The 20,816-nt window shown below is 36.7% G+C and overlaps 1 protein-coding gene across 9 annotated transcripts in view; it reads right to left on the reverse strand.

The window, feature by feature from the left end:
- LOC121327814 (dystrophin-like) overlaps window positions 1-20,816 on the reverse strand; it is a 222,876-nt gene that overhangs the window by 15,816 nt on the left and 186,244 nt on the right. For all 9 annotated transcript variants that reach the window (XM_041272024.1, XM_041272029.1, XM_041272027.1 and 6 more), the window contains 7 exons: window positions 19,159-19,360; window positions 17,106-17,191; window positions 16,177-16,334; window positions 5,960-6,126; window positions 5,143-5,254; window positions 2,808-2,944; window positions 1,695-1,733 (listed from right to left, as the gene is read on the reverse strand). In XM_041272024.1, coding sequence (XP_041127958.1) covers window positions 1,695-1,733; window positions 2,808-2,944; window positions 5,143-5,254; window positions 5,960-6,126; window positions 16,177-16,334; window positions 17,106-17,191; window positions 19,159-19,360 — 901 coding nt within the window. The remainder of the gene's footprint in view (window positions 1-1,694; window positions 1,734-2,807; window positions 2,945-5,142; window positions 5,255-5,959; window positions 6,127-16,176; window positions 16,335-17,105; window positions 17,192-19,158; window positions 19,361-20,816) is intronic.

The following is a 20,816-nucleotide window of genomic DNA, read 5'->3' on the forward strand; positions in this document are numbered from 1 at the left end:
ATTAATAAACAAAATAAAAAAAAAAATGGCTACACTAATAATACTGTTACTGAAACAACAAGGAGATACAATATATTTATATTATATATTACTCCTTACAAGGACTCTACGCATCCCTGGGATTTGCTGACCCCTTTAAATTTTAAAAGACTGTAGCACAAGTTACTGCTATTGTTCTGCCATGAATGGGTTCTTAATAAGCTGTTTCTACAGCTTAGGTGTTGCCATGACAACGAAATAGCAATGAAAGGGTTCATGCCCACACAGTTACCAATGGCACATTTTCACAAAGCTACTTCTGGATTTTAACAGCACTTCCAATAATAACCATGCTGCAATTCTGTCCCAAGGTTTTCTTGCTGTACAAACGCTATTGCAGTCCTATTGAGCCCAGTTTCAGGCACAATCAGCTCAACCACTATCTGGGCTAGATTAGGACAACAGGATTTGGTGTTATGCATAGAAATCTAATTGTTATGAATATGAAAAACAATCCAATTTATTATTATTTTTCTTTTTTAAGATAGGCCTACCGATCTGAGGGCTGCAAAACTACCGTGCTATTCCCTGAAATCATTCAACTTGAGCTAATGCCTTCATCAGTGTTATAAGTCACAGTTAATATCCCATTTGTAATAATAAAATGATGTCACTTTAGGGGAAAGTTATCCCTAACTCGATTCCCTTTGCTTTCTGTGTAATTTCTCTATGCTATCACCTTGCTGCAACTTGTTAACCAGTGCGTTAACAGATTGGTACCTTCTTTATATGGAGTCCCTTTAAACTGCTGAAGCAGCCACAGGGCAGCATGGTCACAGCTCCCATTTGTCCCATAATGCCATTCCACTTTCACCCGTGTAACTCTGCTCCCGACTACAGCGTATTAAAAAGATGCACTGTACTATTCAGGTCTAGAATGGTTATTCTTTCCTCTTACCATCCCTTAAAACTGTATTTAAAAATACCATTAGAAAACTACTGAACTCCCAACTCTCTGACGAAGGCCTTTACCACATTTGTCAGCGTCAAAAAAAAACATGTTTGATGAGTTTTGTACAGTGTGTCCCAATACCTATGTTACAAACATCTGCCAAATTAATCAATATTCATGAAAATATATACATTTAGCTACAAATAAGAGTCAAGAGAAACAGCAGCATACTGATTTTTTTAAATATAAAAAACAAAGGACTGAAACCCTGCTTTGGAGGTGCACTGGTTCAATTCACTAAGCATTTATTCCAGTGTAAACTTTGCAACATTTCTATTTGGTTAAACTGCAGTTTTATGTGAGAGCTCTGAAATATTCATAAAGAGCAATTTAATTTTAATTTACAAATAAATACATAATTCAATAACAGTAGATGGTGAAAACATTAAAATGCATTTCTAAAATAAATAAACACACGTCTTTTTTTAAATGAGTAATATGCATCATCATAGAAGATGCTGACCCTTATTATACAACAGCACTTCAGATAGAGTATTAGCTGGGAAAGAAAATGCCAGGTTTCAGTTTAAATGTCATTCATAATCCAACCTGGCATTTCAGACACTTCAGTAAAAACACCTTGCAGCTAAAACTGGAAACATGAGAGGCTTTAGGAAATCAAAGCTAACTTAGGAAAAAAATAAAATAAAATAAAAAAAAGATGGTAAGGGATAAGCAGCTGCAGGTCAGCAGAAGTACTCACGCATAATCTACTGGCCAGAAGTTGATCAGAGTAACAGGACTGCAAGACAAAAAAAATGTGGAGATGAAGACAGAGGCAGTAGAAACTGAGCCGAAACATATTTCAAAAAGGACCAAATCAAAGAGCAAATGTGAATGGTCATGAGAGCAGCCAAAAAAGAAGGAAGGATAAAGAGCGGTAAGCTAAGGTTCATTTGCCCTTCAGAGTCACACAGTTACTGTGAGTTCTTACAACTGCTGCTGCTCTTTACATTTTTAATCACCTCCCTTATGTATCTACAAAAACAGTATGGAAAAATATTGTATCATATCTAGATTTATTTTATTATTTTGTATAAAAATAATAAAATAAAATTTGTATATATATTTTTTAGAAATATATTAAAGTTAGTGATAAGTTACTTTACTGTCAGGCCTTTAACAAAATACCAGTGGAGACAGTACAGTACTGTCGGTCTAAAAGAAAGTATGCCTTTAGGATTTCTTCCCATGTTTTTCTAGAAACGGCTTGTGACCGATACCAATCGCTTGTTTATATCTTATTTACAGTCTGTGTTCTTACAGTTACAAGAAGTAATGAAGCACATTTTTATAGCTGTTGAAGTTATACTCAGTTCAACACTATGATTTGTCCTGCTTCTATGAAACTAAACTGTAAAACTATTGGAACTTTCTACTGTGTGGGTTTAAAAAGTAGTCCTGATTTACAAGGATGGATTTCAGTAACAAGCGGACTCACAACAATCAAAAGTTCTGGAACAAAAGTAATCATATGTTAAAACGTGTAAATAAAAGTACACGCAAGTAAGAAACTTGAACCTCAATTCTACATTAAGAAACAGATTTCTACAAAAAAAGAGGATTAAGTAACAGACTTCTGTGTTTGAGGAAAAAATACATAAACTCATTAACAAGAAACCCAAACAAAACATTTATCAAAACCCCCAAAATTCTAAACATATGGCAATTGCAAATTAGTTTGCATCTCCCTTGAGCAGAACCAAAAACAGAAAGGCAAAAAATAAAATCATAAAAAAGGGTTACTCTAAATTGTGTTTTGGGGAAAAAAAAAAAAAAAAAAAAAAAATGTTAATCATGATCTGGCTTCACTCACGTTTCCATGTTGTCTCCCTCCAGCACCGTCTGTACTGGCAAGTATCCCATCCGGGGGTGCTTCGCAAAATATCGCTTTGTTCTGAACTTGTTTTTCAACACCTTGGCAAAGTCTCTCACATCTTCTCCTGAAGTTGTCTGGGAGAAGGAGGGGGAGGGACATTACAACAATAAGCCATTGTTTTAAATTGAAACCCGTACTGAGATCTATTAAATGTTGGTTGGAGAATGGGTGTGAAGACCATGTACAGAGTCTCCAAATTCAAGGTCTCTTCATCTAATGTTGCTGACAAAACCATAAACACTGTTTGCAGGATGTACCCATAAAGTGAAATAGTTTGCTGCAATAAAAAGTTACTGTATTAATTAAAACTAACTGGTTCAGGAAGACATTAAAAAAGCATTTTGGTTTAAAGGTTTCTCACTGACATTATGTTTCTTCAGTTAAAACTGTTGAAGGTATAATAGTTATGGATGATAGATCATAATAAAGATTTATCCCATTGTGCAAGTTTACCTCTTGGTACAATAACTGCTTTAATTTTTGACATGAATACACTCATGCTGCTAGAAATCTAATTTTTAATTCACAACCCCAACACTTAATTCTGCTTTAGAAAAAGAATGACACACACAACATGAAATGTTTTTTTCACTGCTACATACAAATGTGCTATTGGTATAATGTACATGTGATTTAACCAATTGATAGTTTATAGTGCATTGGTAGTCCCTAGCCATGCATTGATACCTACTAGTAATTGATGGGCCAAATTACACTTTCCTCTCAGTTGTAACAGTTGTATGTTCTTCTGTTATAAAAACACTCCCTAATCTTGGCACAAGTTAAAATGCAAATGTTTTTGGGGAGAAAATAAAAAGTGCAAACTTAGTTGAATCATATTTTCAGTCTTATCCTGCTTTATAATGGTTAAATGTTTTAGAAAAATCTTAAAAAAAACAAAAAAAAAAAACAACACAAATCCACATCAACTTCTTTCACCAACAAATGCTTTGTGGAGATGACAATGTACAAATATTGTCTGCAATCTTAGAAACAAGAAAATGCACTCAAACACATATATAAGATACTGAATGTTAAAATGATTCTAGTTCATAAAATAGTTCTCAGTTTAAAGGCACACTACAGAGATGAATGTATTTAAAAGGGCCTCACTATTTGTGATTACAAGTTCCACATCAGACCGAATTAAATTGAATACTGACATCTGTGCTGTGAATTCCTCCCTAAACATCAACAATTACACACTGCAGGGCTGTGGCTTCTATTATTAAATACAAAAAGACATCAACGCAATACACAAGAGCGTTCTTTTTTTGTAATTACAAGCGTATTCAAACTGTTTACTGAATTTACACTTCCTTACCAGGCTTGCATAACTAATCCTTTGGGATTACTGTTGAATATGCTGGTGACATGAAGCCCAGCACGGCTTAAATCATATTAATCTACCTGTTGAAATACCCAGAACTAGGATTGTGAATATGAGCACTTTCCACAAACTTTAAAAAGATTAAAACATCCAGTCTGACCTTGTTAAATATGGCTTTACAAGCAAAAGGCAAAATGTACTAGGTGATCATAGTCACGTGATACTTCTGCTGAAGAACCAGGAGCAGATGGATGAACCTAACAGATTCTAGCACTACCACTGCTGGTCAGTGTTGTTCTTGCGATAATTTGTACAGATGCCTTTGCTTGAGCTGCTTGTTATTAAGACGCCTCTTGATGAACATATTTAGGATATTTAAATATGGATTTCTTACCTGTTTGGTGTTCTTTCATGTCTGTATGGTTTTAGAAATTACCCCTAAGGGGGTGCACCTGTGATTTCTACTACATCTACTACTGTGCCAGCTTGTTAAATTGGACCATGTTTTTCAGGAATAGTTAGGATAGCAAATAAGCAGATACATTAGAGAATTATACAGAACACACATATCCGGTTATTATTAAAACTCTTAAATGAAATATTAGGAAATGTGTTTGGCAAGATTTCTTTCAAACTGCTTTTTTTTTTTTTTGTTTTATTATTTTTTTTTATTGTTGTTATTCATTATACAAACCTGCATATTTAAACGCCTTCTCAAGCAGCATTATTCAAAGCTGACACTTTGAGCCGATTGATACATTAGTATTCCTGTGCGGCTTTCCTTATTTGGGGCTTAACATTTAAGAATTCAGCTTTTTATAGCTGTAATGGAAACAGTCATGAGCTCAATTTGATTCAACAGCATGAGCATGACCCTGTACCTGTATAAAAAAAAAAAAAAAAAAAAAAAAAAAAAAAAAAAAAAAAAAAGAGAGAACTTACCGGTGTGCAATATTCAACCATGGGGTACTGCATTTTATGACCTTTGGCAACACGCCCAGAAAAGAAGCAGCTTTGGCAGATGTCATAGTTAAAGTGCTTTAAACTTCGGTACCTAAAAAGTAAAAGCATAAAACGAAACATGTTGTTAACTGTCAGACCCATCTACCAGTAACAACACTAGCTTTATCACACTACAGCTCAATACATTGTAAATGTAGAAACAAATGAAGCTCCATGCTAATACACTGCTAAAGATTTCCAACTGGAACAGAACAGGATATCTCTGCTATTTTGTGCATAGTATGATCTAGTTTTTCACATACATTTTCACACGAGTATGTTCAGTTTTTACATAATACATACAGAATTTTTACATGGTGTTGTTACTCAATGAAACCTGGCACACAGAGACACACCAGACGCTGGGGGATAAGATGTGGACAACAGTTCTGTGACACGGCGTTGTTACTAAGTTACAGGAACCCTGTGTGTGTATCCTTTGTCCAGTTACATCATATAACAGTGCCAATTACAAATTTCCACAAAACGAAATTTCCAATAATTTCTTATGCTAACCATCACATTGAAATCGCTCTGAAGCAAACATATACGATATGAACCAATGCGGAAAACACAAAATGTTACTGGTCTCATTTTTTCTGGTACGTCTGTTTGAGCGTGCATTGTTTCAATTATATGTACAGGGGTTTGAATACACAGTCACATTTCCAGGCTTATAACGTGACTCCTGTATTCAGCTGACAGTTAAAAAAACACCCATGTTTCAGTTAAGAAAAAGAGTAGCATAACAATGTACCTGAATCCAATAATTGGACACTCCTTGCAAATGTTGCACTTGGCCTGGTGTTTGGCTGTCTCGGCTGCTGCTACTCGGTGTAACACAGGCAACCAGACCATGGACTGGGGCTCCAGCCTCATCCAGTCGAGGAACATAGCAGCTTCAATTTCTGGTTTGTTATTGGCCTATGAGAAGAAGAGAGATACATCCATTAAAACACAGAAATCAGTCATTTTCAGGACAACACAGGACACACTGCTTGAGCTCAGATCACATCCCTGAAATGTACTCAACACGGCTCAAGTAGTAGCTGAGATCAGTATTTGTTTGTCTGCTGCTATTGGCGATGCAACAACGGTTACTGCTTTTGTGGATGATCAAATCAGCCTACAAGCACAGCTGCAAGTTCACAAGGCTGCACCTAGTGACAGTGCATGTGACCGAATGCTCGGATCCATCTAAAATATCTAGTCATCCTTCTGTGATGGTAAGAGCAATGCTCAGTGATGGAGAAGTTTCACATCATTATCACATGGTTTTCTATGTTTTTTTTTTTTTTTTTTATGAATTGATACATATGAGTAAGATCAGACACAGGTTTGAGCTTAACGTTTTGCCAAAACAATAAAAAAAAAAAAAAAAATAATAATAATCCACTTACACTGACATCTTACATTTTTCACAGCTCTCCCGTCTTAGAAGTAACTTCTGCCACTGCATTGTTATTACAGATCATGAGAAAGCTTCTAGCTGCTAAACGTGATCATTATAGGCTTCAACCAAGCAATTCTTATAAAGAGGGGTTGGGGGAGGGGGGATCAATGTCTTATGCGGAGGGGGGATAAACCGGCTCTATTCCCAAATACTATACTGCCCAAGATAATTATCTGCCAATCTTTTTAATTTTTTCAACCCTATATTAAACGTATAGTAAAAGCATTTCCATTTTCTCATTTTCCTCGTTAAAGGAAGTCACAAGACCTGAGTTTACACTTTCTCAAATCGTTATTATATGCATATATAAATAATTAGCATATATATATATATATATATATATATATATATATAATATAATATATATATATATTATATATATATAAAAGGAAAGAGAGAGCAATACATTTACCCACACTTTTTGAAAAATCAAACCAATGTAGATTAGTTTTTTTGTATTTCTAAATGTTGCACTACCAAGTGTTTTATGAACATGGCTAATGTTCTTGCATTTGCAAATACTCATCACTATCCTGTCAAATAGGATCAGTGAATTAAATGAAAGTCTGCATACTGGATCCCTAGTTCCTCCTCAGAAGGTTCCATGGAATTAGAAGTAATGCGTTTTACACATTATTGAGGCTTATTCTTTTCATCAAAGAGAAGGGCTGGCATTAAGCTGTGGAGATTGGTCCTGAAAGGAATCTCTATCAGCTGATGCTAGCTTGAAAGTAAATGTATTCATTCATATGTTACCAAGCTTTCATTATTTTGTACACAGTGAGCCAAGAATGACAGGCATACACTTTTTCATCAGAGGTAGCACTGTAACAATAGGGCATGTTTTTCTCAGTCAAATTAAATTATGGGTATGGAGCAATGCAAATGAATCCTGCACTGGAAACGGTTTCTGAGATATAAGGAGTTGAAAGTGAAGCGCTGGCTCTGGCTTCAGTCCCAGCTGCAGAATGATTGACAGCTTAATTATGAATGGGATGAATTGGTCCATCTAATATAAGGGATTCATAATTCATACAATATGCTATTTTTTGATAATATTAATTATGACACTTGTCATAAAACTGGACCCGCAGAGGCACCTCACAAAATTAAAACTTGACCAGAAAGACATTTTTATCAATATATTTCTCATCACTGGTACATTGCTTGACCCTAAGAAAATGACATGCCTGCTTGTTATGGGCAATTATTCACACCCTGGCGTTAAAACAAATTCATTTGAAAAGGGAATCCCTACACAACACTTACAAATCTGGTCACCCTAATGATGCGGCAGGATTAATCTGAACCTGCACTCCTCACAACCTCAGCAGCAGCCCTAACCTGCTAAGCCACCACCACCATTTGCATTTTTATTACTATAATTCCTCAGCAAAGAAACTTCGCCAAAAAACTCAAACCCTTGAGGACATGAAGCATTAGAATAGCTGTCAACAAAAATATTTTGAATCAGGCATTCTTGATGTGCTTGTTTGCAATCAATTTATAAACTAGTACATCTTAGGTTTCCACATTTTTTTCAATTGTAATGCCATGTAAGTGACCGTAGTTCTGTCTAGAGACATTTTAATAATATTAACACATAAGAATGTAAGTCTACAGGACAAGAAAGGATACATTTGCTTGAGCAGTGCATTAAATCCTATTGAATAATAAACTCTTATCCCAACTAACCCCTTACAATACTGAATTTACATGAGATTCTTAAACTTTTTCTTCCTACTTTAACAAATGACAAATGGAATTTTACATGGCAAAGGATCCAAGAATGAGAAATAAACCTCACCTTCCACTAGGAGGATTAGCTCTAAAACTACTGCAAGTAATTCATTTAAAACACCCGATTTCATAGCTGTAAAACAAATTAAAAAAAAAAAAACAAATGCAAAAAAGGCAAACTTTTAACAAAGAAAATTCTCTAAATGTCAAATGGCAGTACTGGGACATGCAGACAAAGAGACTTCCACTTAATTAATTTTTCTGTTAACTGCTCCCATTCGTGAGGTTCACATCTTCTGTTCCTGATAATTACATATCCTGGTTAACTGTATATTATGCAGCTATGTAATTTGCACTGTGTTCATTAAATGTTTAATACATGCCTTCAATGAATCACTAGCTTTATAGGTCAAATATGTGTAGGGGGCAGAAGGGTTTACTGGCTGAAAAAAGCTCATTTTAAGATTAAGGCCTCAGCTGACATTCACAAGTGTGTTTCTATGTCCTTGTGTGCTTACAAGTATGTAAGATGAATACATCCATCCTCAGTATGGCTGTAAAACACTAAATTATAGTGCTCTGTAATTCAATAGTAAATGGCATACATGTAAAAAATGGATTTGTGACACAGTATGGTAAGTTTATCACTTGTATATGCAATTCTGCATCACCTGCGGGGTATAATAAGTTGTAAAGACCAGAGGACATTTTCAGGTCAAATTGAACAGATAACTCATACTTACAGGGTCCTACTTCAACCCACTTGTGTGCGTGTGTGTGTGTGGGGGGATTCATATTGCTCGACGCCTGGGACAACAACATTTGTCCGATGGACAACAAGTTTTGCCCTTATACATTGGCCATTGGACACATTTTTATTTATTTTTTTGTTTTCCTCTCACTATGTTCGTTCTATTGCTAGAAAAACACTCCGGGTAGATTTCTAGAGAGCCACACACGTTTCTGAAAACTTTGCAGAATTGCAGAAGTCTAGCATATATTTTCTGTAACCCTTTCCCAAAATAACATTTTAGGTCTATGCATTTCCTGCACTAAAGCAAGAGGCGATTAGGGAGGAGTCAGCTGACTAGGCAGTGTTCTCGGTTTGTATTGCCACTTGTTTGATACGTTGCAAGATCCTTTTAACACATCTGCTTGGTGATACAGTAGTCTCCATGTATAGGAACACCTCCTAAGAGAACACTTTGCTTAAGGCAACACACTTATGTTATAGAGAAAATGTATTTTAATTTAATTGTAGAATACCAAATGACATTTAAATAAATCATTAGGCCATACAGTTAAAACTACAGTTGTCTCAGTCTTTTCAACTATGGGTTCAGGAAGAAAAGCCAGGATAAAGAAAAAAAAAACCTATGAAAGAGAGCCATGTAAACCTGGTGCCAGTGATAATACAGCTACTGCTGTTTTCTATCTTAAATTTCATACAGCTAAAATGGTTAAATCACTAATTAACTGATTGTATTCAGCAAAATCCTACAAGTTATATTCTACTTTTACGTGAGATCTGTGCTATGGGAGGGGGCAAGCAGTTTTAAAAAATAAAATAATAATAATAATAATAATAATAATAATAATAATAATAATAATAATTTTTTTTTTTTAAAAACAGGACAAATAGATTTTTCTAGTATTTTTTCAAACATTCCACACCCCTGCTATGTGTTTATTGTTCTAAAGGAGGAAAGCTTTATACACATTGTAGCCAAATAGACCATATTTCTGGCATTGCAGAATAACTGGCATACACATTAATAAGGTACATGCTTACATAGGCTAAAATGAAACACTTTAAAGCATTTTGGCTTGAGTAAACAAAGTTATCAGGTGTGTTCAATATGTTTGTTGTTTGACAGCTTTAAGCATAGTTTAAATTAATCAAATAAAATAATAATGGTGCTTATGTTCCATTTCATACCCGTCTCAATGCACTTTACAAAAGCAAGAATTATACCCTCACCAAAACAAAGACAGGAAAATTACCTGTCAGCTGAACCACTATTCATTAGACAAGCCACAGCTATCATCACAGGAATCTTGTAGGTCAAGACATTACTGTATTATAAGCTGTTTTTCGATCCAGAGAAAAATCCTTTTTGTGTTTTATTTCCTATAACTGGGCACACACTTATTAAAAAAGACTCTCAAGAGCTAAATAGATCAATACGAAGCTAAAGGAAATCAAACATTCATAAACTGGACAGTGAAGACTGTATCTGGAAGGTAGATATCTGTAAGTGACATGCCTTTTAAATGTTTTAAAAGCAAGAGCCAAATAAACCAAACCAGCAATCACTTCAACCATTTATTTATTTTGGATTGAACTGCATACACCGACGAAAAGGGGGAAATATGCAGGGATACAAACTGTCAAATATTTGTGTCAAATTCCATTAAAATGTGTGCTCGTCAGACAGGGAGGGAGCACTGGTTGAACTGATATGGAATTAACCTAACCTGATTACTCCAGGGTCTTGGATCTGGTCACACAGTAATATTCGGATTTTTTTTGTCTTTATTAATTGAATTAAAGGATTGACACGCTGAGGTTAGGCTGACAGGGAATTAATGTGTTTTCAGAAAAAAATCCAGTAAGAACTCTAAAAAGGCATTAGTTGTAGAAAAACAAAACAGCGGTCATCTGTTTGGAGAACCTTCATTAATACAAAATACAGTGGCGTAACGTAAGCCCTTGCAGACCCTGCCTTCACGTCTCTAACAGGAGGCCTCAGATCTGTCAAACTTAATTGGTTTAAAATGTTGTGGTGTATGTATGTATGTGTGTGTGTGTGTATATATATATATATATATATATATATATATTTTCCCCCCATCAATTTTCCTGGTCCTGCGACCAGTCAGCATCAGGGGGCGGGTCAATGTTTTGTGCATGTCGTTACCCCGTAGGATTCATTCTGCAGAACCAACGAGTGTTAACAGGCATTTTGTTCTGTTCACATTTTTCAGTTTAGGTTGTGAGACTTAATGAGTTATGAAGCGTTCTAATGCCGCAAGGAAGTATTTGAGTGGCGCTCAAAAGCAACAGAATAAAGAGAGAGAGCAGATACAAGCTGACAAAAATAGTTATAGAGTTACACCTCAACCAACCATCGCTATCCTACTCCAGTCAAAACACAGACAACCCTGATGAGATGCCAGTAGCAACTAATGAGGCAAGTACTGCAAATACTTTGATTGAAAACGAACAAGACAAACTGGCAGCTGAAACTAGCAATTGTCCAGATGACCCATTCCCAACTGAGCAAATTATCCAGTAAATATCGATGATGCAAATGTAAAAAAAAAAAAAAAAATTAAAAATTGGTCTTGCAAGCCCAAAGTCAATATTATTACAAGGTGACTAAGAATGGAAATAAGGTTCCCAGGAATTGGCTGTGTTATTCTTTAAAACTGGACAGTGCATACCGTGAATCGACTTGGCTGTTTGGAGATCGCAAACATGCTTCTCACCAACAAGACTGGGCAATTGGAATAAAAGACTGGCAGGTAATTTCACAAAAAATTAAAGAACATGAAATGGCACTTTCACAATTAACAGCCTGTGTTATTTACAACACGGAGAAATGACGAGACTATTGACCTGGAATTAGAAGCTGAACACAGAGACCAGGTTAGCTGTTGGACACAAGTTTTACAGAAAGTCTGTGACGTTACACTTACATTGGCTAGTTGAAATCTAGCTTTCCGAGGATACAGAGAAAAGTTAGGAGAGAAAAACAGTGGAAACTTTGTCAGTCATTGAACTCTTAAGAAAATATGACCCAGTTTTAACCAAAGTAAAATATCTTAGCCCATGAATACAAAACAAGCTGATTGATTTGCTTTCAAACCCCCCCCCCCCCCCCCCCCCGCAATAAATGAAATAGTTACTGAGATAAAAGAGGCTCAATTGTATTCTGTTATTATGGACACAACACAAGATATAAAAAAGGAAGACCAAGTTTTTCAATATGTGACGGTATCCCAGGATGTTAATGAAATTCCAATCTAAGTAAAAATCAATGAGATCTTTTTGGGTTTCCATAACATTACAGATCAAAGAGCTCAGGGGCTAGAGACCGAAATAGTGAAAATGATCGAAGACAAAGGCTTGTCAGTTAAAAAATGTAGAGGACAGGGGTAAAATGGAGCGAGCACAGTGAGTGGAATTTACTCTGGTGTCCAGAAACGAACATGTGAAAAACAACTCAACGCTGTCTATGTGCACTGTGCTGCTCATAATTCAAATTTAGTACTGAATGGCGCTTGCATGAACATTTCTGTAATTAGGGAATTGTGACACTGTACAGCGACTATATTCATTTTTTAGCTCCTTACTAAAGTAACGTCTTCTGCAAACCCAACGCTGAAAAAACTGTCTCACACGCTGGGCATCCAGGCATGATGCTCTCCTTGCTCTATGCTTCCACTTCATTGATAATATTAAAGCACTAAGTACAATCATTCTACAGTCTAAAAAGACAGGTGAGTGCTCAGAAGCAATTGGACTTAAAAAATGCATGGAGACCTTTGTGTCCAAAGTGCTAGAGACTATAAACATTGTATCGAAACTGCTTCAGTCTAAGGACATGGACATTTTTCTAGCAGCTAAAATGTTAAATAGTGCACTAGAGAGACCTTCATAAGCTTTAGGAAGCAGTTTGGAGAAACTAAAGCTACCGCAGCTTGCAAGTAGTTGGGGAATTGAACAAAAGTTTACCGAAAAATGATTATGACGTACAAAAAAAACATTTTGATGAACTATGTGAAGACCAAATATCTAACCCTGAGGAAAATTTTAAGTCAGCTGTGTTCTACGCCAACATTGACATTACTATTAATTAGTGCTAATGACAATGCATTATTTAAATCAGCCCGTCCCTGGACAGCTCAGTACGAAGGGGATTTATCTCCAGACTTTCCTACATAGCTGTCATTCAGAACCGCATTGAAAGACAAAATACCAGATTGCCGGTGGTACGACTAAAGATCTAACTGAGCTTTTATTTTTTTAAACATAACGCTATATTGCCTAGTGTTTTGGATGTTGCAACGGCACTGAAACACTTTTTGACTATATCAGTTACTGTGGCGAGTGCAAAAAGGTCCTTTTCAAAACTGAAATTGATCAAAAACTACCTTAGAAGTTCAGTGACCCAGGAGAGACTGTCAGGACTGTCAGCCTTGAGCATAGAGAGTGAACGAGCAAAAGTCTTAATAAAGGAGTTTGCACAAAAAATAAAAAAAGCAAGACGGCAATCTCGCTTTTAGTAAAATAAGTGATGATGCCTTTAAAAAAAAAATAAAAAATTAAAAAAAAAAAAAAAACCTCTAAATGGAGTTTAAAGGCCACCTTCTGTGGCGGGGTGAGAAGCTAGAATGCCCGCACAGTGAGTGGGGGAGTGATGCTGAACCAGAATGTGACAATGAGAATTTTCAGGTCTTTAAAACTCTGAACTTAATTTCAAATCAGTTTGGCTGCTTTGTGTCTACAGTTCACTAGAGGCTAAACTGAGAACACCTAAACCTATTTCCTTTTAAATTGAGATAGATTGCAGGTTTCAGTTCCAGCAGTGGAGTACTAAGCAGTCAACCTACTGCACATCTTTGACTCCCACAGGAACACATTAAAAAGATTTGCTTTGTCAGTTTAAAATCCCATAAGCATTAAAACAAAGCAAAAAATAAACCTTGATCAGTTTAAAGTGCCTCCCAGCAATAACATTTCTAGGCAAGATTAAGGTGGCAAAAATACATAATATAACTTTTAACATCTTTGCTGAATCTCAGAAAAAGGTTACTCACGCACACAACACCAAAGTGGCTTAACATAGCCCTGAGCGAAATGACTGTAGAGGAAACTCTTTTAGATGACACTTAAAAGCAGTGCATCATTTGAAAGGGCTTTAGTAGCTCATCTGGGTCATAAGAGTGTCAAAAAGAACAAAGGTCTGGAGAACAGAAGGAAGGACTAAAAGGAAGCTCCAGGCCACAGGAGAATTCTATTACCATGACAAGGAAGTGCCACCACTACACAAATTAAATGCATCTGTTACTGTCAGCAGACATCACCCCTCACTTTATATATTGCTGCTGCTGTTGTCGACTAAAATGTCCTTCCAGGACGCTGCTTTTTGAGCCAACCTTGTCTTTCAGTTTGTTTGTGGGGTTGACAAAGGAAACTGTACAAGTTACGTGACATATTTTTATCAACAAAATTAAGTTTGATATTCATTAAAGAAGCCAACAACTGAACAGTTCCAAGAATAAGAAGGGTTTTTAAATGTTGATTTACAACTCTTGATTTACAACTTCTGCTAAAACGTCATGAAATGAGCAAACTGAAATAAGTGCCTACTCTTTTCTCGACGGTCATGGAATCAATAGGACTAGAACTAGGTCTCTAAACAGATGACGTCTGTAATAAAGACAGCACCACACAAATAAAAAGCTTATTATAAAAGAGAGGTGGTGAAGTTGGCTGAGTGAATTTTTGCTACCAAATTCAACCCAATTTCCTGTACATAAGGCACAGCTCCTTGAAAATGCACTGCAAACAGACAACTCCTCTTTGGATGAAGAATGTGCTTGTGGAGCAAATTAGTGTTTTGTAAACATTTGCACAGCCTGTAACTGTTGACAGTGGAACAGTACTTTTCTAAGGCCTTTTCTCATTTAACACAGAGCAAGGGAGACCTTGTATAGCTATTTTCAAACACCTCAAGGAGAAGGTGACAACTGGTTTTTGAATGGTAAAGATTAAGCTATCATCTACTTGTATTAACAATATGGTTCACAGCAAACAGAAGAGATCACTAGAACACAAAGCCTTTGCAGCAGTCAGCATTCTTATAAGTGGTCAAAAGTGACAGATGCAGTTTAAAGCCACAAAGCAATGCTCGAGTAGGCATTTTATATGCCATAATCATGGGCAACATATTGTACATCTGCAAAGCAGAATGTGTACTTGTCCATTTATTATTATTATTATTTATTATTATTATTATTATTTCCATGTTAGAAAGAAACCATGTCAGAAATCAACAATGTCGATCTGTAGGATGTCAAAAGTCATCATGGTTTTGCTATCTCATGGCATGACGCATAAATAAAAATGTAAGAAACATTTAAGGTTTTGGAAGTAAAACCCTAAGCATGATGGTACATCTCTGGCTAACATCCATTACAAATCTTCATACATTTTGGTCTCGTATCATTCCCTGACTATTTCAAATCCTCAGTGTTTTGACAAAGTGAAGCTGGTTTTGCAATTCACAGGAAAGTGTTAGTCTGCATAATCTCCCTGTGAATTAATACTTGGACAATCCAGATACAAGTTAACCTACATTACAGAGATGTCCTATATAACTTAGCATGCCTCACTGGGTTCTGGGAAAAAAAAAAAATAAAACCAATAAAAAAAAAAAAATTGCCAATACATATTAAATTAAAAAATAAATAAAGAAATGGCAAATTATTGATGACTTTCCTTTTCTCCTTCAAACAATCCCTATATTCTCACTCAACACAGCTGTTGCTAAGGGGAAGTGGAGGACAACATTTTTTTTAAAAAGTGGGTTCCCAGGATACACTTTGCTAAGAAAGGCGATTAGTGGATTAATGAGAAATTCCTCTGAGCAGTCCCTGGCAAGAAAGCACACTGCTCTTCCTGCCAGCAGCTCAGTGTCTAACCTCTGAATGAAGGAAGCAATGCTGTTGCTGGGGGTGGCTAGATGGGACCGCAGTGCGGAACCACTTACAAACTGGAAGCAGCTCCTGACGCTGGGTTCAATGTTGCTGCCGCCAAAGGAAGCCACCTCTCCCAGCTGCCGTGGAATCTGGATGGAGTCGTGCAAGAGGAGGCCTAGTCTTCGCTGGTCGCAGAAACTTGTGGAGCTGGCCACCTGCTTGAACAAGTCTGAGGAGAACCAACCGAGTCAGCGGAGGTGGGCTGGCGACGAACTGCCGCTTCCTTTATTAAAGTTTACCACAGTCATTTTGCAGTTTGCCCATGCTTTTCTCCATGGTTATACTATGCATTTACAGTTATTTTTTTTTTTAAATATGCTTTACCATACTTGTCTGGTACACACAGTACAATATATATATATATATATTTCAAGAGAGCTATCTATTTTAATTCATCAAGCTATAAATAAAGTTGATCCCAATTAGTTTGGAGAATATAGGTTTTACTAGAGTTGGAGTGTGTTCGAGTCTCTGTGTGTGTGCTGTGTTCTTGGAAATATGTCTAGTCTTAATTAGACAACAGAATCAAATCAAGGGTCACCAAATATGTGTGTGTGCAATTTTATATTTTATATAAGACCGTCAGGACCGTTTCTCCAAACTTACCCTCCAGGCCTTTTTCTCCATACATTAAATTTGTAATAAGGAATTTAAACATTATTGAAAACCAACAGCACAGATTCAGGGAGATCTGAATAAGTTTAATTATAAACAATGCAAGGTCTATAGCAGTTAAGCAAATATTTTAATTCTCAGTGGCAGATGTTTTGGAAAAGTATATATATATATATATATATATATATATATATATATATATATATATATATATATATATATATATATATATATATATAATATGGCAGCTCTCTTAGTTTAAAACAAACTAACAAACAAACACACACACAAAAAACAAAACAAAACAAAAAACAGATTAACTTACATCTGTACTTGTCCTCCAAATGTGCTTTACAGAGTGAAACCATGCCGGTTTTGAATGACAGAACACGAATCTTCCCTGTTCTGCCCCTGTGAATGGCAACCAAGGCAGGGAATTAAACACATAATCTCAACCTAAACTCAATGGCAGTTTACAATAGATGCACATAAACAGCACTACTTATAAAAACAAGGCCACTTCTTTCATACTTTGATCAAATATACAACAATATGAGACAACCCAGCTTTAATGCAATCATCTCCAAACGAAATGTACAGCATTGCAAATCAATTTTAAGCAATCAGTCAATTCAGTTAGCATAATTAGCTTTGTTAAACAATCCCTGAAGAGTCATTTAACCTTTTACTGTTGAAATACCTGCTTAGTAAACAAACAGCTTTAAGCTTCAAGAGAAGTTTATTTTTAGCTGTAAATGGAGTGCTCAGGTAATGCAGCTGTAAAGCTATTGCAGAACACAACTATTACAAAACAGGGAAGATTCCTTTGATGGAGAACAACCTGCTACATACAAACACAGGACTGAAGGAAGGGGAGTGCTGGGATTAGAGTAGCCTTTTAGTATTCAGCTGCACAACACTGCTCACTATGTTTAAGTAAATCAGCCAATTCTAATCAAATCCGAAACAAATTTGCAAAAGTACATAAAACAAAAAAGCAGACTCCTAAAATGTTTACTCTTTTTTTTTTTGTTCTATGAGCTTTGTAAATTAGGAACATAATGCACGGCTCAGATTATGGACGCTTAGGGTTTCACAAGGGCCAAGAAACCTCTTACAGAACAGCTGAGACTCAAATAAGGCCCCAATCAAGATGCAAGCCCATTGTTTCACATAAAGTGGCATCGCCTCAATTAAAAAGGATATACAACACACCAGTCCTTAAGGTTTCCTGCTGCCACATGCACAAAAGAATAAATTGCAAGACACTCAGCGGAGAGACAGGATTAAGGTATTAAAACTAGCTAGCAGATACCCCAGATGCATGGAATTATCTTTTGCAGGAATCCCAACAATTCTCTAATGGAAATTTGAAGTATGGGACACTTAATACACCCCATAGCAGTCCGAGGATGCTTAAAACATGGGGTGTGAATCCAGCATTTATCAGCTGTTGTGAGACTCCAGGTAAGTGGCTCCACGAGTCAATGAGGATTTTGTTTCAAGTGCTCAGTGCACTCAGAAAAGCCTCACTAAAAGGCTAGGTCATCATCCCAGTTAGTTACCTCTACCACTGGGCAGCTTTTTGATAACATTTTACTTTGAATTAACCTGTACTGTATGTTCACGCATTGCAAGTGCTTTTTCATAGTAGTGCCCAGTGATCTCCCTTTTGGATGTTTTTTATTGATTTTTTAAATTTCCTTCTTTCTCCAGGAATTTCCCCATTGTGAAGACCAGACGTCACGTCACAAAACCGTGCTACCTTGTGAGCAGTTAGTCAGGAGTAGCAGTGTTTATACATGTCTTACTGAATTCCTGGGTTCACCTAATGGCATATTAATAAATCTCTTATTTTCTGCTTAAATTGACAGCAGTTCATCCTGCGCATCGTACTACACAACAAAAGTGAATTAACTGAGATGACAGCTCCTGCACCCACATGCTCACAAAACTAATGACGTGCCATGGCAGAGATTTCTATCAGCGATCAGGTCTCCCCACTGGAACAATCCTTTCCTCAAGGAACATCAACTCCCACCGCAGAATTAAATTAGGTGGCAGTGACTCCCAGGTTTCAAAAAAACATTTAAAAAAGGTAAAACTTAGAAACAGACAAAGCAGAAAATGTTTCTGCTAATGCCTTTGTCAGGGTAGATTTTTTTGTGCTTCTTTTTCTTTCCCTCATGAAAAGTATGCAAATTTCAACACCAAAGGAGACCTGCAAGAGTGGGTTCAATGTACCACATAAGCATGTACAATATTTCACTAATAAAGTAGTAGAAACAGGATAGGTCATAAATTGTATTTTACTCTCAATATTCTTTACAATGAGCATTCTCTCTCTCTCTCTCTCTCTCTCTCTCTCTCTGACTTACGTGTCATAAACGTTGAGCAGCCAGTTGAGGCACATGTCCACACAGAGTGGCACATTGACCAGGTTGTTGTGCTCCTGCTCTAGCCGGTCATAGATTGTGGTCAAGCAGTTAATGATCTGGAGGATGTCCATGAGCTGCTCGTTCTGTTTGAGGTTGTGCTGGTCAAATGCCTCACACGCTGCCAACAGGCCCAAGAGATCCACTGCATCAAACAAAATGACATGGTATAATACATTAGAAGTCCCGTCCCAATGGAACCTATTAGAGGCAAAAGTACTTATTATGGCTGAGGTGATGCATCGATTTATCCCCCCTGCCCTGCCCCCTTTTTTGGATGATCCTCACTTTGCTGGTCTGCAGTCTGTTCTGACAGCTAGACCCTGTTCTGCTGGTACACAAGATACAGGTACCGCATTTGCAATTGCTGCAAGTTTTGCAAAAGCAGGAAAGATGTTGGAATAGTTCTCAATAAAAACCCTGCAGGCCAATGTCAACAGGATAGATGCTCGGATACACATTACCGAGTGCCCACGTGTGTTTCTACAACTGGTTTAACCCTTTGCGGTCCAATGTTGGACCAGGTCCGACATTCCGATTTTCCCTTTCCAGTCCAAAGTCGGACCCTGTCTGACATCGAAAAGACGTAAACCACAGGTCTCTAGTCGTTTTCTCTCCAGAAAAAGCAGAGAAAACCATTCAATGGCCGAATGAGACCAATAGGAGCCGAATGAAACTGAATAACAGGGACGTGTATGCAATAGCCCTAGCAGCTGCACCATACAGAGATAAGCAGACAGAAACAAAGGATGTAGCTGCTTCCGCATCCAGCGCTCAAAGAATATCATGGACATTTGCAGAGCTTTTTGAGATGTTACAGCAATAAAATAATAACTTGGATCACATTATTGAGGAGTTTGGTGATAAAACAAGTGATCTGGAGAGGATGTATCAGTATGCTTGGCTATGAAGAGGTATGTGAAAAATACAGCAAACACAGGGTGGGGCTTGGCTGGAGATGCAGTACTGATGTCGCTTAGCATTGCAATGCCCTTTAAACTGGTTTTACTCAGAAAAAAAAATAAAAAATTTAAACAGCGCATGTAAAATAAATTGGACCTGACCTGCCTGACAAGCACTGAATAAATGGACCACAAAGGATTAAATAACATACCTGTGACTTATTTTCATTTTTAACATCAATAACTTTTTTTTGAACTTATTACTTCAAAGTATGTTTGTATGGATATATTATTGCCCACATTGTCAAACAGGTAACACAGCAAGAAACGATCCATGATGTGGTACAAAATGTTAAAGCCAGGGCACTTGTTATGTTTATGTTACTCTTTGTATGACTGACACAGTAAAGTGTGCTCAAGAAATACAACTTGATTAGAGTTAGCCATCGAACACTTATAAACATGCATTAGAAACATGGTGTAGTTATGAAGTCATGTGACCTGTTCGCTCTGCTGTTGTTAAACACAGAGCAATGGACAAGAGGTCAAGACGGCGATGCATCTGTAACCTGAAAGTGTTATTGCATTAACTGTTGTTTTGGAAAGAAATCTTTTTTCTGCTATAGCAACAATGCAGAAGAAGCCTAGCTTTTTTATAAAGCTTGTTAAACGAGATGCCTGTCCATTCACAGTAACCAG

Source organism: Polyodon spathula, chromosome 15, assembly GCF_017654505.1.
Source record: "Polyodon spathula isolate WHYD16114869_AA chromosome 15, ASM1765450v1, whole genome shotgun sequence".
Taxonomy (NCBI): domain Eukaryota; kingdom Metazoa; phylum Chordata; class Actinopteri; order Acipenseriformes; family Polyodontidae; genus Polyodon; species Polyodon spathula.